The sequence below is a fragment of the Pinus tabuliformis genome, chromosome X, assembly GCF_031772625.1.
Source record: "Pinus tabuliformis cultivar Carrire ecotype Pingquan chromosome X, CPIR1, whole genome shotgun sequence".
In the NCBI taxonomy this organism is placed as follows: Eukaryota; Viridiplantae; Streptophyta; class Pinopsida; order Pinales; family Pinaceae; genus Pinus; species Pinus tabuliformis.
The window spans coordinates 1,532,208,491-1,532,225,540 of NC_142308.1; the positions used below are offsets into that span (position 1 = coordinate 1,532,208,491).

General features: G+C 40.5%; 1 protein-coding gene across 1 annotated transcript in view; it reads left to right on the top strand.

Moving 5' to 3' along the window:
- The window catches only part of EMB2001 (P-loop containing nucleoside triphosphate hydrolases superfamily protein), a 40,651-nt gene that overhangs the window by 11,213 nt on the left and 12,388 nt on the right, over positions 1–17,050 (top strand). Inside the window, exon 2 of the mRNA XM_089446227.1 lies at positions 9,867–9,936. Within this exon, the coding sequence (XP_089302353.1) occupies positions 9,867–9,936 (70 nt within the window). The remainder of the gene's footprint in view (positions 1–9,866; positions 9,937–17,050) is intronic.

The window sequence follows — 17,050 nt, forward strand, 5'->3', positions numbered from 1 at the left end:
CTGCTATTGAGCTCTCCGGCCTACAAACTGTGCTCTGATACCATGTGAAAATTCAGTGACCCCAAATCCTACTGCAACAACTGCTAATGTTTCTTCTATTTGTCAAATTAATCAAACAAATTACTTGCAGTTTCCTACGGTAAATATCGAAACATATATATTGCAGCCTTCACAAATACAATATTGCGGAAGAATTAAAAACAGTGGAAGAACAAATGCACACACAATATTACACTGTTATTTTTGGACCAATGTCCCCAGAAAAACCCAACTTGGGAAAACTGGTGCAACAACTGAGGGTTTGATTATTATGCAATAGTAAATCCGAGTACAAATCTATGGACGCTGAAATCTAGCTTTCCATACAGATAAAATAACTGACAAACGTTTAGTGAGAAAAATCTCACTTCCATCGATGATCCGACACTGACCTTAGCTCAAGATGAGTTGCCCCTCGCTGCCTCTGCGTCAGCCTGCTGGGACCAACGTCTCTCTCTCTCTCTCTGTTGATCAACTGCTGCTTTGGAAACTCGATATTCTGGCTCTTCGGTCGGATCAACGTCTCTCTCACTCTGCTGATCAACTGCTACTTTGGAAACTCGATATTCTGGCTCTTCGGCCTCCCACTCCTCCTCCTTCCTCTGAAACTCAACTTCTCAACAAATATAGATCTCCCTTTGAAGCTCTGCGCTGCCTCTCTGCACTGCGTCAGCCTCTCTGTGGACTATGTTGTCTCTCTACTATGCACTCACCGGACTGGAAAAACTTCCTTTCGGCCTTACTATCCCTGCCCCACTCTCACTACTTCGAAACTACTGAATCACCTCTGACAACTCACAACTGCTACTCTGGAGTTCAATTTCCCAACAATAGTGAATTCATGGTGGCTCCAAGTGTGTTCTCCAACCCCCATTGAAGTTCCTCTTATAATCTCTTGCTGAGGCTTCAACGGCCAAGATTAAAACATAATCGATGGCTAAGATTAACTAGAACTCGATCCATGTTTTTTCTAGAAGATTTTACCATGACTTAATTAATACCCTTTAATTAACCAGATTTCCTAAGTTTAGACTTAGGAACCATTAAAAAAAGTTTATTATTTTAATTAAGTCCTCTCTATGTGGAATTTTCAGAAACAATTTCTGGGTTTCGGAGAATACATGTATTCTAGCCTCTCCACCAAATTTCGTGGCTAGAATACAACTGATGCTACAAAAATCAACATTTACCGAGGTCAAAGTGCTATCTCAAAGAGGGACGAGTTTTTCTTTTTTAGAGTCCAAACCATCTTCGAAGTTGTGGGCCAATATCTGGTTATTGAAGGGTCGAGTTTACCTTGGTACTTGGACCACATTCATCCTTGTGTGTTGCTCGCTGAGCGTAACCTTCAAAGGGGTTGAGTTTAATTTTTCTTGTGGGCTGTGTGGAACGAATCTCATTGCTGGAGGTTGCTAGCAAATCTGGGCAGGTTGTGACCCTTATTTAGCTGGATGAGGTAGTTGCCACCGCCATTCTTGTGGGTGTAGAGCCACAAAGGCCCGTTTTGCAGTAAAGGAACGAGTGTTGGTCTGTTGTACTTGCATTGTGTCGAGATGCTGGAAGTGTATATTTGAAGAAGAGGACTGATATGCAGAGGAGGGTTGTCTGGAGCAAAGCACGAATTAAGTTGAGCGTTATCCCCATTTCCGGATTTGCGTGGGTCAACCCCACAGTGAAATAAGTGGCACGATTTACATCAGTTTGGGCTTATAATTCTGAATTTACATTGCTGGTCTCTTTCCAACTTTCACTGATATTCTAGAAGCTACTCTTTTAACAAAATACCAGGTTCCTCTATTTCATTGATTCTGTGTGTATTTGCATAGTGGATGTAAAGGGAGCTTCTCTAGTTTGTTTTCATTATAATATCGTCATGTACCAGCCACATATAAATTCCTGAGCATTATATGTATCAGCCTGAACTCTTTGAATACTTCATTTTGGACGTATATTCGTTACCGTGCATATTTATTTGAGTTAAAGATGTGAAAGTGTACCTATAACAGTGTGTAACCAAACTGTTTGAAAAAAAACATCACTGAATACTCCAATATAAACTCAGAAATTTATTGAAAATCTAAGAATTCTTTGGAAGAGGATCGTAGAGTGGTATCAAAGCATGTTCTTGGGCAGCTGTGGAGTCTAAGGGCAACTTGTTAGTGATGATATGACAACGGAAAGTCCTTTCAGAGGGATAACTTACAGGAGGAAGTACTCACATAGAGAACCCACTCCTATTAGAGAAGAAGATATTCCAGATAGTGAGGGTGAAAAAACACCAGAGAAAGGAAAAGGGGTAGAAGAAACACCTGAAATAGAAGAGCCAGACATGGGTGATAAGGAGAACCAAGCCTTTAACAATTTGCTTAGGGCAATAAATGATTTGGCTAAAGGCCAAAAGGAGATGGTAGACTTGATGAGAGGGATGACAAACAAAGGGGCTTCCACTGGAAAGGGACCAATGAATGGAAAATGGTCCAATAGTGCAGAGGGCAGTGAAGCCCATACTACTACACAGCCATTCATGCTCATTTAACATGACACCCAAACCAAACATGCCTTAGTTCTTACATGAGATAGTAGGGGACCAAACAGAACAGTCTAGTCAAGGGATTCCTTATGCAGATTATCTGTAGGAATACAGAGCATTGGGACGAGAGTTCCGGGTTGTCATGAGTTTCTTTGACTTCTGCCACCTTCAGTTGAAGAGCAAGCCGAAAACTTCTTAGAAAGCCCCGAGGCAGAGTAATGAGCTACAAAAGACATTGGGGAAGGTGACCATCCCTTGCGTTGATGGGTCATCCAAATGCTCAACTCGGTTGTGGGTATAGAAACTGGAAACATACTTCCAGTTGCATCGGATGATAGATGAGGAGGCTATCAAGCTAGTCACATTACGCTTGGATGGCGAGGCCTATGATTGGTGGTACCATGGATTGGTGACTATGGGTCACAACAACATCACCTCATACACTCAGTTCACTTAGAGATTCATTGAGCGTTTTGACAAGAAGGACCCAGAGTTTCATTTTTGAGAGCTAGCACAGCTCAGGCAAATAGGCAGTCCAGAGGCTTACATTAAAAAGTTTCAAAGACTAACTGCTGCTATGGTCACAGATATCTCAGAGGCCAAATTGGTGTTGCTATTTGTAGAGGGTTCGTTAGAGGCCCTACATGGATGGGTCAAAGGCTTTGAACCCACTACTCTTTGAAGTTTGTGCTGCAATTAACACGACTAGGGATATGCACGATGCCGCGTCAAAAATCAAATTCACTCCCAAACCTCCTTTCCCTCATAAGAGTAAAGAGGTTAAGCCCTTTTAGAAGGAGTGGATCGGGAAACAAAAGATGGATGAGGAGACCCGAAAGGAGTTAAGAAAGAAGAAGCTCTGTTTCAATTGTCAGGAGCCGTGGGCACAAGGGCATAGATGTGCAGGTAAGGACCAATGTTTTAAAACTTCGACTCCGACTCGAAAATAGCCGAAGGTCGTCTCTGACTCCGACTCCGACTCTGTATCAACTCAGTCGGTTTGATTTCAATGACTCGGTTGTTGTAAAAAATACATTAAATATTTATTTTTTTATAAAAAACATAATTTGAAAGATTTTCATTCATGTTTCCAAACACAAAGCTTTAGAATATAGAGAGAATACAACATATGATCAAAGTAGGCTCATGAATATATCCATTATATCAAAATGGCACCCAGTGCAATGTCCAATACAAAGTTCATACTTAGCCACCAATGCTAGGATTCTTTTTTGCCTCAACCTAAGGACAATCACTAGAGTACAACAACACTAATACCAATTCTCTGCCCCTAATGAAGTCTCAAAACCCTTGATTTAATTCTAGTCAAGCTCCAGAACAATCAGACGTAAATATGTATTTATTAGTCCATTTCCAGAACGTTTGCGTTTTTAAAAACATTGTATGGCTCAATGCATTGTTTTAGTTTTCTAATTCATGCCACTAGGATAAACATATTTCGGCCTTGTAATTTTCAAAACTTTCTCACAGTGATAGATTACTTTAGGGCTATAAATATGCAATAAACAACAACCCAACCATTGATATGTAGGAGGCGGAACAACTTTTGACAAATGTGCTTCAGGATTTTTGTCAAAGAGCCCAGCCGACCGAGTTGTTACCGAGCCAACCGAGTCATTACCGAGTCGGCCGAGTCATTACCGAGTCGGCCGAGTTGTTACCGAGTCGACCGAGTTATTACTGAGTCGGCCGAGTTGTTATCGAGTCGACCGAGTCAATCACTGGCTCAGTAACAACTCGACCAAACTTTCCGTTTCAACCACCAAGCCGACTCGACATTGGCTCGGTTTGACTCAGCTAAGTCAGAGTCGACTCGACTGTTTTTTAAAACAATGGTAAGGACAAGGTGGGCAAGACTCACCATATTGAGGTGTACTCTAAGAGTGACATTGATGATGGAGATGAGGAGCCGATGTAGGGACAAGCACAGGGACAAATACATTAGACAGTTGGGGGTGAGACTTCACATGCAAAGGGCAAAGCCCTTATCATTGCATCCATGTCAGGATTCCCCAGGTATCATACTTTCAGAGTCAGAGGGGTTCTGGCAGGACACAAGGTGACGATATTGATCGATAGTGGAGCTTCCCACAATTTCATAGATGCAGCCATGGTAGAACAAAGAGGGATTCCTACTGAGGAGTTTGATGGTTTTACGGTCGTCATACCTGGTAACCATTAGATGGATTGCAATAGATACGTCCACAAACTACAGCTAACTATGGGGAACTACACAATGACTGAGGACTTCTTTGTGGTGGATGTGCCAGACACCAATGTGGTGTTAGGTTGTCAACTTGTTAGTGGCTCTACTACATTGGGAAGTATACTACAGATCAACAAAACATGGAGATGGAATTCAAAGATCCAGTAGATGGCAGAAGGGTAGTTTTGAGGGCCATGCATTAGTGCCCACATCCAACATGGAAGCAATATTGAAGCAGGGCGATATTGAGTGGGCAGTTGAGTGCCTTATTACGGATAAAAGATATCTAGACCAACCACAACAACATCTCGACGACATTTTGGTATTGCTTCGTAAACACCAAAAAGTTTTTTCTGACATTCCTCCAGGTAGACCACTAGATAGGGGTTTTGAACATGTTATTGAATTGGAGGAGGGTATATAGGGGTTATTACTAGCCCATACCGACATCCCAAGGCTTACAAAGATGAAATTGAGAAGGCCATTAAGGAGATGTTGAGGTTGGGGCATATTTGACCTAGTTCCAACCCTTTCTCTTCTTCAGTGGACATGGCCAAGAAGAAGGACAATACCTTGCAGATGTGTATTGACTACTAGATTCTTAACAAGAGGACGATTAAAAACTGATATCCTAATCCTAGGATAGATGAATTGATGGATGAGTTGAGGGGAGCTAGATACTTTTCGAAGATTGATCTTCGTTCGAGCTACCACCAGATTCGAGTTTGGGAGCAAGACATCTCGAAAACAACTTTCAGGTGCCATTATGGGCACTACGAGTTCCTGGTCATGCCATTTGGGCTGACCAATGCCCTCACAACTTTCTAGTCATGCATGAACCATGTGTTCAATAAACAGTTGTAGAAATACTTGCTGGTCTTCTTTGATGATATATTGGTCTACAACAAGACTTGGGAGGACCATCTGATGCACTTAGACGAGGTTTTGGGGATTCTGGAGGAACATGAGCTATATGCAAAGGGGTCCAAGTGTGAGTTTGGCATGACATAGATGCTCTACTTAGGGCATGTGATTGGGCATAATGGGGTTTAGGTACACTAGGAGAAAATTTGGGTAATCATTGAGTGGCCCACCCTAAAGAACGTAACAGAATTGAAGAGCTTCCTTGGCCTCTGCACCTACTATAGGAAGTTTGTTAAGGGGTTCTCACAATTAACAACACCTCTAACATACCTCACCAAGAAGGGAGCCTTCAACTGGTTAGAGAAAGCGCAGGAAACATTTGAGAAGATGAAGGAGGTAATGGGTACATCCCTTGTGCTTGCACTACTAGATTTTACCTAGCTATTTGTGCTGGAATACGATGCTTCATGGACGGGGATAGGGGCAATTCTTATGCAGAATCATCACCCCATAGCGTTCGAGAGCCGCAAACTCAGAGATTATGAGCGACACTATTCGATCTACGACAAAGAGATGTTGGCCATCATGCATGCATTGGCCAAATTCAAGCAATATTTGGTGGGGAATAGGTTCAAAGTAAAGACAGATCATAACAGCCTGAGGTTCCTCATGGAACAGAAGGAACTAAGTGAGAGGCAACAAAAGTGGATCAGTAAATTGTAGGCCTATGACTTTGAGATAGAATACATCAAAGGCAAAAACAATATAGTGGTTGATGCTCTTTCGAGGATGCCACCCACTCTCTCACTCATAGAGATGGTAGATGATTGGAAGTCGTTGCTGCTTGTGGAGTATTCGAAGAATAAATTTGCCTGTGAGATTCTAGAAGGGTTGATTCATGATGACAGGTACTAGGTTGTGGATGATATCATTTACTACAAGAACCGAATCTATTTGGTGCCAGAATCACAACTCAAGGAGAAAATTATGCAGGGAGCTCACAACTCACCCTTAGCGGGGCACTCGAGGAACGTAAAGATCTACAGGCAAATTAGGGAGATGTTCACTTGGAAAGACCTTGAGATGGATGTTTTGAGGTTCGTGAAGGAATGCAAGACTTTCCAACAGAACAAAGACGAACACACTCATCCAATAGGTTTACTACAACCACTCCCTATTCCGGAGTAGAAGTGGGAGAGCATTTCCTCGGACTTTATTATTGGGCCACCTCTGTCGCAAGGCAAAGACTTTATCTGTGTAGTAGTAGATCAACTCACAAAATTCGCTCATTTCTTTGCCATACCATCAAAATACTCAATAACGAAGGTGGCTGAGATGTTCTTCACAGTGGTCTTCAAATCACATGCGTTGCTGAAGAGCATCGTTAGTGACATGGATAGTAGGTTCATAGGCTGTTTCTGGCAGGAGCTATCCAGACTTGTGGGGACTGAGCTGACACCAAGCACCAGCTACCACCCATAGATTGATGGACAAACAAAGATAGTCAACAAATGGCTGGAGGGCTATCTCCGGAATTATGTAACTGGCCAGCAAAAGGCATGGGTAAAGTGGTTGCATCTGGGGGAGCATTGCTACAACACCACTTTCCACATGTCCATTGGCATGACACCCTTCAAAGCGTTATATGGGTATGATCGTATGACACCCCAACATTTGCAAATAGGATATTTGGGGATAGTTGGGCACCTCTGGCCAAGAACTAGATTTAGGAAATCCAAGATATCTTGAAGGTCCTTAAGGACAACCTATAGATTGCTCAGAATCAACAAAAAATATACGTAGACAGGAACAAAATGGAGCCCAACTTTGAAGTGGGGGATATGGAATACCTCCATCTTCAGCCCCACAAGTAGTCACTCAAAACAAAGGGGACAGAAAAGTTGAAACTCAGGTTCTACAGGCCATACAAAATTGTGAGACGAGTAGGAGAAGTGGCCTATGAACTTGAGCTTCCTGAAGGATGTAAGATTCACAATGTCTTTCATGTCTCATGCCTTAAAAAGGCCCTGGGACAACACATTGTCACTTCCATGGAACTCCCACTGTTGAATGAGGAAGGAGAATTGATCTCAGTTCTGGAGGAGATCCTAGAAACAAGGGAGAGGAAGCTGCGAAATAGGATAGTGAAGGAGTACTTGGTAAAATGGAAGGATTTACTAGTGGAGGATGCCATCTGGGAAGGTGAGCAGGTACTCAAACGTCTTGAATTAAAATTGCTTGAGGACAAACAATTTTGGGTGGGGAGGACTGTAATTCCCCGACCACTTAGGAAGCATATGACAGAGTCTGCTAGCCTAACATGGTTCCCGTAGGCTAAGGTGGGGAAAATTTAATAAGGGGACTTGATTCGCCTAGGAAAACATTATAAAAGTCTAAGGGGTGAAAAGGGGGACACTTCCTAGGCAAGTGAAAAGTCACTTTAATTTTATAAAGTGAAAAGATTATAAATTGACTTTATAAAAATTAAAAGGGTAAAATGGTGGCAAAAGTGGCCACAAGTTTATAAAAAAGAAAAAGTGAGGAGACTCTCCTCATTCTTTCACTTGCATTTTGAGAAAAAGAGCTCTTGGAAAGTTTGAAGAAGAAGTTGAGGGTTTGAGAAACCGTAGCCGCCATAGCTAGCTTTGGTGTTGAAATTAGACACCTTTAGTTGGTTCAAGGGAGTGAAATCACTCAAATTTCAGGAGATTTTGAGCTGAAGAGGTGTTATCAGTTGATTTTAACTCCCGTTTTCGTTTATTCTACATATCTTTTTCAAGTAGAAGACCAAGTCAAATCTGAGGTTGATATTGCTAAGAGAAAAGGGCCGCACCTTGCCATAAACCAGTGGGTCAACTTCATGAGTCACATGGCTGAGTTTCTTCATTAAGAGGGTCTAAGCACATCTGAGTTTACCTGGGTCGAAGTGATAGCTCAAAGAGGGACGAGTTCTTCTTTCTTATAGTCCAAACCATCTTCAAATTTCTCCACCGATTTCTGGTTATTGAGGGGTCAAGTTTACCTTGGTACTTGGACCACATTCATCCTTCTGCGTTGCTGGCTGAGCATAACCTTCAAAGGGACTGAGTTTAATTTTTCTTGTGTGCTGTGTGGAATGAATCTCATTGCTGGAGGTTGCTAGCAAATCTGGGCAGGCTGTGACCCTTATTTTGCTGGACGAGGTAGCTGCCACTACCATTCCTGTGCATTTAGAGCCACAAAGACCCATTTTTCAGTAAAGGAACTAGTGCTGGTCTGTTGTACTTGTATTTGGTCGAGCTGCTGGAAGTGTATAATTGAAGAAGAGGACTGATACGCAGAGGGGGGCTGTCTGGAGCAGAGCACGCATTAAGTTGAGTGTTATCCCCATTTCCAGATTTGCGTGGGCCAGTCCCACAGTGAAATAAGTGGCACGATTTACATCAGTTTGGGTTATAATTCTGAATTTACATTGCTGGTCTCATTCCAACTTTGACTGATATTCTGGAAGCTACTTTTGTGACAAAATCCCAGGTTCCTCTATTTCATTAATTCTCTGTGTATTTGCATAATGAATGTAAAGCGAGCTGCTCTAGTTTGTTTTCATTATAATATCATCATGTGCCAGCCACATATAAATTCCTGAGCATTATATATATCAGCCTGAACTCTTTGAATACTTCATTTTGGACGTATATTGGTTATTGTGTATATTTATTTGAGTTAAAGTTGTGAAAGTGTACCTACAACAATGTGTAACCAAACTGTTTGAAAAAAAACATCACTGAAAACTCCAATATAAACTCAGAAATTTATGAAAATTTAAGAATTCTCCAGAAGGGGATCTTACACTGCCCCAAATTTGCCCAAGCATTGGGTATTTTGGGGTTTTCACCTTTATCGAGGACTATAGCCTATGGGGATTGATAGGCTACTTTGCCCCTTGGGCCAATTAATCCCTTGAGAACATTACAGTATGCTTGATTTTGTGAGCGATAATTTTTTCGGGTCTAGAGAATTTATATGCATTTTTTTCTTCTTATCAAATCAAGTATCGTTGTTTTGACAAATATAGGAAATGCCTTGGGATATCCTGAAAATATTCTTGTTCAGCTTTTATTAACTCATTGAACTGCCATGTTTAGCGTCCATTATAGGTTGCAAGTAGCATATTGTTCTTGTTAATCTTTTTTGTCACTAACATAATTAGTATTATGCTTTTTGCAGGGAAGACACAACTTATCAACCATTTTCTGATAAATAAGAGCTGGTACATAGTAGACTTGCCAGGCTACGGGTATGCTTTATACCCTAATCAGTGGTGATTTGTAAGCATTCTCCTAGTAATAGCATGCTTATTTTGTTTTTTGTGTAGAGCATGCTTCAGTGTGCTTCAAAATAGAATGAACTTTTGGTTCCGTGAAAATTTATTCAAATTGCTCTACATCTATCTATTTATTTTAAGACATCTTTAAAGTTAGACCATTCAGTGCAGTGGTATAAACATATTGAATCATCTAGCTCTGGAAAACTGGTTTATGGTAAATAAGCTGAGCTATTATGACCCTACTTAGATGCTAAGGTGAACCACGATGGTGCCTTCTTTTACATGGATTTTGGCTTTCTGGCAACCAACTAGACAACACCTTGCTTTCCTTCTAGTCCGTGAAAACAGCAGACATGATCTTGTGGGCACATAATTACGCACATCTTGTACGACCACAGGTTTTCTCTTTTAGATTTAAAATTATAGTTGGGTCCGAAAGAACTAGTTATGCATTTCCATGTTTTTACTGATTGTATGCTAGATTTAGCTTTGGCATTTTCCAGGAGTTCCATTTGCACTCCAACAATGTACTTGTACTAGATGTATCCTTCAGTCCCATTGACCTACTTTTGTGGTCATTCGTTGGACATTAATAAAATTATCTTATCTTAGAGGTGGTTGGAGAACATCTTCGTGGGAGCTGAGAATGTTCAGTTCTCTAGTTTCTCTATCTCAGCACTTTGTAATCTTTCTCCTTTTTAATGTTTCAATGAGGAATAGGCTTTGAGGTGGAGTCTCAAATCGGAAAGCAAGGGGGGCTTCTGGTGGAAACAATATAACTGTTACTGATAAAAAGGATTCTATTCTAGCTATAACAGACGTTTATAGTATACAACTTCTGGAAGAACATACAAGTGGAGGATGTTGTTGCAAATTCTCTTTATCTAATAGCATTGCATTTGATATCATAATTTCTCTTTTTTATGAGATGTTTGGGATGTGTTACCGCTCAAGTTCTCACTAGGTGTAAAAGTCCAATGCACAATTGGTGAGAACCCAAAGGCAACTACTAGGCTAGCCACCCACTGTCGCCTCAATTGCTTTGCCTCTCACTGTTAAGTAAGAAAAGGTTCCTAGTCAAGGGCCCATGGGGATATCACTAATGGTTTAATGAAGCCTGATCATTGTTATTAGTGGTGAAAACTTAGGCTTTAGTTAATTGAAGTTACAAAGTGCGAATCACTTAAGTGGCAAACAAGCTTAGGTATGATTTGCTTAAGGATTTTGATGCAAATCAACTATGCACCATTAAATTGAAATTACATCAAGTTAGTTATGCACGTGAGAGAGTGAAATGACTAAATAACCAATTTGTTAATGAAGATAACCATGGAGTCTGGACACATGAAATTTAGAGTCCTTAATGTGTAGTATTTAGGCACATCTGAGTTAAACCATGAGAATGAGAACTTGCTATGAAGTGAAGATCAATTGTGCCACAGTGTTGCTTAAACCATCAAATCAAATTACAAGCCACGAACATTCAGCTACAGACTTCCTTCAGCACAATTTATCAAGTGTGAAATCAGATTTGGAATCAATGTCACCTCTCATATGTTAGATCAACCACTTGAAAGTATAACAGCATATCACAAAATGAAAATGTGGTTAAAATCGTGGGTTTATCCTTGATAAATTGCTGAAATTCAACTCAAGGAAGATTGCACAAAGGTCTGAGTTTCACCATGAGATGAGAGCCCTCAATGTGTCCAAAATTATATGTGAAATATGTTTGAAGTTATTGAAAACCTTCTTAAGATTAATGCTTTTAATTTTCTTTGTTCCGATATAACATAGTCGTAAGATCCAATATGTTACAGCTACAAGTGATAAATAATGAGATGAAAGCACATGATTGTTTTAGCCCTTTAGAATGTTATCAATCCATGAACCATGAAGTGGATTAATTGCTGGAATATGAAATGAACATAGGCTTGAAACTTCAGGTTTAAAGCCAATGATTAAACTTAAATGTGTGTTCTAAACCCTAGAATTAACAAGTAGATTGATCAATAAACCTGGACACTTGTGAAGGAATTAAGCATGCAAATAAAGGTTAATTTGCCCTTAGAAAAAAGTTTAAATGAGCTAAACATGAATCATACCCACGTGTGATTTTTATTAAGCATCTAATTCCAGCAACAAATGAGGGTGAACAAATGCAAAATACTAAGATATGTGAATTAAATAACCACGACTTGCTCTTGAAGTGCTTGAGCTTACTAGATCTGTTTTATGAACCTTTAGAAGATGAATTTCAGATCTAATATATAAACTTCTACTCCAGAAATAATAACTAGCAATCTAAGAGGTTAAATAATGAGCAAAACATTGAAACATTTGAGCAACCAGGATTGAAACCGGGATTTTGCCCTTATGTGGATATGAGATTGTTAGATCTTAAGAACTTAAACTATTGATTTCAGATCTAACAAACCTCTTTTAATGATATGAAAGAGAAATATGAAGAGGCAAACAAAGAAGCAAATCATTTTAAAATATATCACAGTAAACCATCAATTTTGTTTTGAGAGCTTAAGTCTATCAAAAGATGTGAATTTGAAAGCTGATAGACTTTTTTCCCCAGAAAAGAGTAATTTTATTATCGTTAGAAAACAAAATTACATTTTGCTGATACACGTCATGCATGAATTTGTTTGCTGATTTATAATACTTTTGAAAAAAACTGCTGATGGTGCTGTTGATTACAAATCTGATTGTAGAATTTTCTGGAAATTCTGCAACTGCTATAGTGAACAAATCTGAAACTAATCATTGCACCAAGACACAGAATTTCTCTACCAATTTGCAGTGAAATAGAACATAAATAAAACACAGTCACACGATAACAAAAAACACAAGATTCTTTTCTAGGGAAACCCAACTGGGAAAACCCTCTACTAGCTGTAGATTTTATTGAGAGAATTTGAGCAATTGATCTCTTACAAGGCAATACAGTTTTACTAGAAAACACACATGTTTTCTCTGCTTAAACTAAGCTTGAACACCCTGCACACAATCCTGATCCAGCTCCTCTTCCTTGTGCTGTTTCTCTACCCCTATCTTCTAGTGCAGGAAGTCTCCTATTTCGTAGCGCCGATTTGGGCTCCTATTATTTAGGATCCTCCTAAATCCTAGCGCACACCTGCAAACAAAAGTTATCTTCTTCTCTTGCTGCGTATTGGCTTCTTCTTACACGCTTTCCTAGCAAGCCTCTCACACACACAATCTTGTGCACACAAGAATGATCAATGATGTGCCTTCAGCCTCCTTATAAGTAATTCGACCCATCTATATCTGACAAATTTATCTTTAGAACTCAGACTTGTGATTGACTAGTTAATTGAGTCTAACCGACTCTTGCAACTCGTCCTAGCCACAAATAACCTTTGAGACTTTGTCACTTGTCCTTTTCCACTTCTAACTCGCACTTGGAGACAAACAACCGAGCCTCCAACTATACACATGAGTTAAATTGCTTCATGAACTCGTCCTAACTTACATGAACTTGTGCATGCTAAAGAAAGACTGCTTGTGGTCTCTTTGACTAAGGCACAAGTCAAAGAAGACCTTACTCGCTACTATTTTCAACACTCCCTCTTAGCTAGGACGGTGCTTCTAGAAGAACCTTGTCCACTTGGATTTGTCTCCAACACTACCATGTTCTCCGCTGTTGCAATTGCGCTCTCTGAACTAGAAACTTCCTTGCTTTCTCTTGTGGAACCTGATTTGAAGACTTGTTCTTTCCAACCATGCTTGCGAGTCCATCACTTCTGTCATAAGTGCCATGTACCCTATGTACCTTTGTGGCTGCTTCCTCTAGCTGAAGGTGATACTAGAAGATCCAACTCTCTCCTAATCTCTCTTAAACAAATCCTCTAGGAGTCATCGACTGAGTGGCTGCATCCACTTGCCCTTGGGCTATGCTCCTCATCATCCTGCTGGTCGGCCCAATTGCCAACTATCATAGACTCAAATTGAGATATTGGTTGAGGCTCCATCTTGAGTAGCTTATTCTCAGGCACTCTAATCTGCTCTTTCTCTAAGGACTCTCTCAGAGCTCTGCTTTCCTCAACCATCACTTTCTACTTTGCGAAATTCCTGCCTTGCTGCTCAAGGTTGCGCCTGTCTTTACTTGCAACAAGTAAAGATTCTTCATCCTCACACCTCTATGCTTCTTACATCCAAAAGCTAAGTGTTGGAGGTAAGCCTCACCTCTGCTGAAGATGACATCATAACTCTTGTCCTCAAGGGTAGCTACTGAAACAAGATTCTGCTTCAGGCATGGAACATAGAGAACATCTCTGAGATGGAGGATTACCTGACTCCCTCTGAAAATTGACAATACCAAATCTTCTAGTCACATAAACGCCATCATCTCCTAGCTCAATCTGAAACTGCATGTCCTTCTCCTTCAGGTGGTTGAAATACTTCTTGTTCCCAGTTATGTGGAAGGGTGCCCCTGAATCAATATACCACACGGTTGTCTGTTGAGCTTGCCATGCAAGCTATCAATGAGAAATCTTTCTCAAACTAGGCAGAAAACTCATCTACCTCGGATGATGCAACCTCATGATCCTTGTTGGACTCCTCCTTCCGATTGGGGCATGTAGTGGCATAGTGCCCAAACTCATGGCAATGGAAACATTTGATCTTGCTCAAATCCTTCTTCTTCTTGTTGCCCTTTTGACTGGACTCGCCCTCTCCTTGGCCCCTCTTGCCCTTGGCTTTGCTACCTTTCCCTGCCAGGGCAAAATTCTCCTTGTCCTCTGCTAGAGCTTCTTTAGTAGCTCTCATTCGTCTTTGGATTTCTTCTTGAATGCAGTGACTCCATAACCTTTCCCAACTGAGAATATTCTCTTTGCCACTTACTGCATCTTGGAAACTATGCCAAGACTTATGGAGTCCCAGAAGCGCAAGACTCACAAGGACTTTTTCTGCTACTGTCTCATCCACAACACCTAGCTCATCCCAAACCTGAGTGAACTTTGAAAGATATGTGATGATGGGCTCTCCTTTGCTCATCCGAATATTTCTTAACTTCTCCTTGAGAGCAAGTTTCCTGGCATCACTGGAACCCTGATACAAATCTAAGATGGCTTTAAACATCTCGTATGCTATCTTATTCGCATGGACATGAGGGATAATATGGTCTTTGATCCCCTCAAGAATGATCCTCCTCGTCTTGGTGTCATTCTTGTTATGCTGGACCGACTGTTGGGCATCTGTAGGTGGCACCATTTTTTGCTTGACAAACTCTAGCAACCCACTATCTTCCAACACCACTGATATCTGCTCCTTTCATGCGCAGAAATTCGAGGCTCCCTCTAAACTATGATCTGACCTTAGTCCTTGGAACACCATACTGCTATCCAAAGAATTGAATTGCTCTGCTCTTCAACTCTAGCGCAAGCCTTCTGTTGATCTGCGCTGTCCACTAACTAGTCAATTTGGTGCTGTTTTTTGTACTGATATCTTCTCTGATACCATGTAGAATTTCCTTGAATTTTGCAACTGCTGTAGTGAACATATCTGAAACTAATCATTGTACCGAGACATAAAATTTCTATACCAATTTGCAGCGGAATAGAACGGAAATAAATCACACTCACACGATAGGAAAAAAGCACAATTTTTTTTTTAGGGAAACCCAAATGGGAAAACTCTCTACTAGTTGTAGATTTTATTGGGAGAATTTGAGCAATTGATCTCTTATAAAATTTAGTAGAAAACACACATGTTTTCCCTTCTTAAACTAAGTTTGAACACCTTGCACACAATCCTGGTCCAGCTCCTCTTGCTTGTGCTATTTCTCTGCCCCTATCTTCTAGTGCAGGAAGTCTCCTATTTCATAGCACAGATTTGGGATCCTATTATTTAGGATTCTCCTAAATCCTAGCGCACACCGGGAAGCAAAATTTCTCTCCTTCTCTTGCTACGTATAGGCTTCTCCTTACATGCTCTCCTAACAAGCCTCTCACACACACAATATCGTGCTGCAATGATGATCAATGATGTGCCTTCGTCCTCCTTATAAGCAATTCAAACCATCTATATTTGGCAAATTTTTCTTTAGAACTCGGACTTGTAATTGACTAGTTAATTAAGTCTAACTGACTCTTGCAATTCGTCCTGACTCCTAGCCACAAATAACCTTTGAGACTTTGTCACTTGTCCTTTTCCACCTCTAACTTGCATTAGGAGACAAACAACTGAGCCTTCAATTATATGCCTGAGTTAAACTGCTTCATTAACTCATCCTAACTTTTAGGAACTCGTCCTAACTTATAGGAACTTGTCCTAACTTATAGGAACTTGTCCTAACTTATAGGAACTTGTGCATGCTAAAGAAAGACTGCTTGTGGTCTCTTTGACTAAGACACAAGTCAAAGAAGACCTTACTCACTACTATTTTCAATATTGATTTGCAAAAAACAGTAAAATCATTTGTAACAGTGCTGAAAAGTGGCATCTGAGAAGTAGTCTTCTGTAGTGTTTACAAAAATATATAATACTGGGCTGTGTAAGCAGCTTCTTTGACAGTTCGGTTGTTGAGCATGTTAAATATCTGTAGTGCCAATAAAGTAGCAAAAAAGGATAGTTAATCCACATCTTTAGTCTGTTCTTTTGTCCTCGATGAATGGCCTATGATAGAACTCGTAGGCCTCTCCACAGAGGTGCTCTGTTATTTCCCATGTCTCGTGAACCAACGGAATAGTCTCTTTAGAGAGGGAGTCTGCCCCAGTATTGTGTTCCCTGTAGATGTGAGAAATAGTAAAAGATGAGAGCTGATTTGATGTGAGGGATGTCATATAAAAGAGGCTGAACCCTGGAGTTATAACATCTGTTCACTCCATTTGTCCAGTTTATGATGAGCTGTGAATCCCCAAAAATTTAAGAGACGTGATGTTCTTTTTCGGAGCATAGACCATAATAGCTTAAGAGCCATGAACTTTGCATAGTTATTTGACCCTTCTGCAAGCCCCATTTTCATATGGTAATAGTGGTTGTCGTTTATGTGTAGGATAGCACTGTCTCCACATAATTTGGGGTTGCCCTGCACTGGCCCATCAAAGAAGCCCAA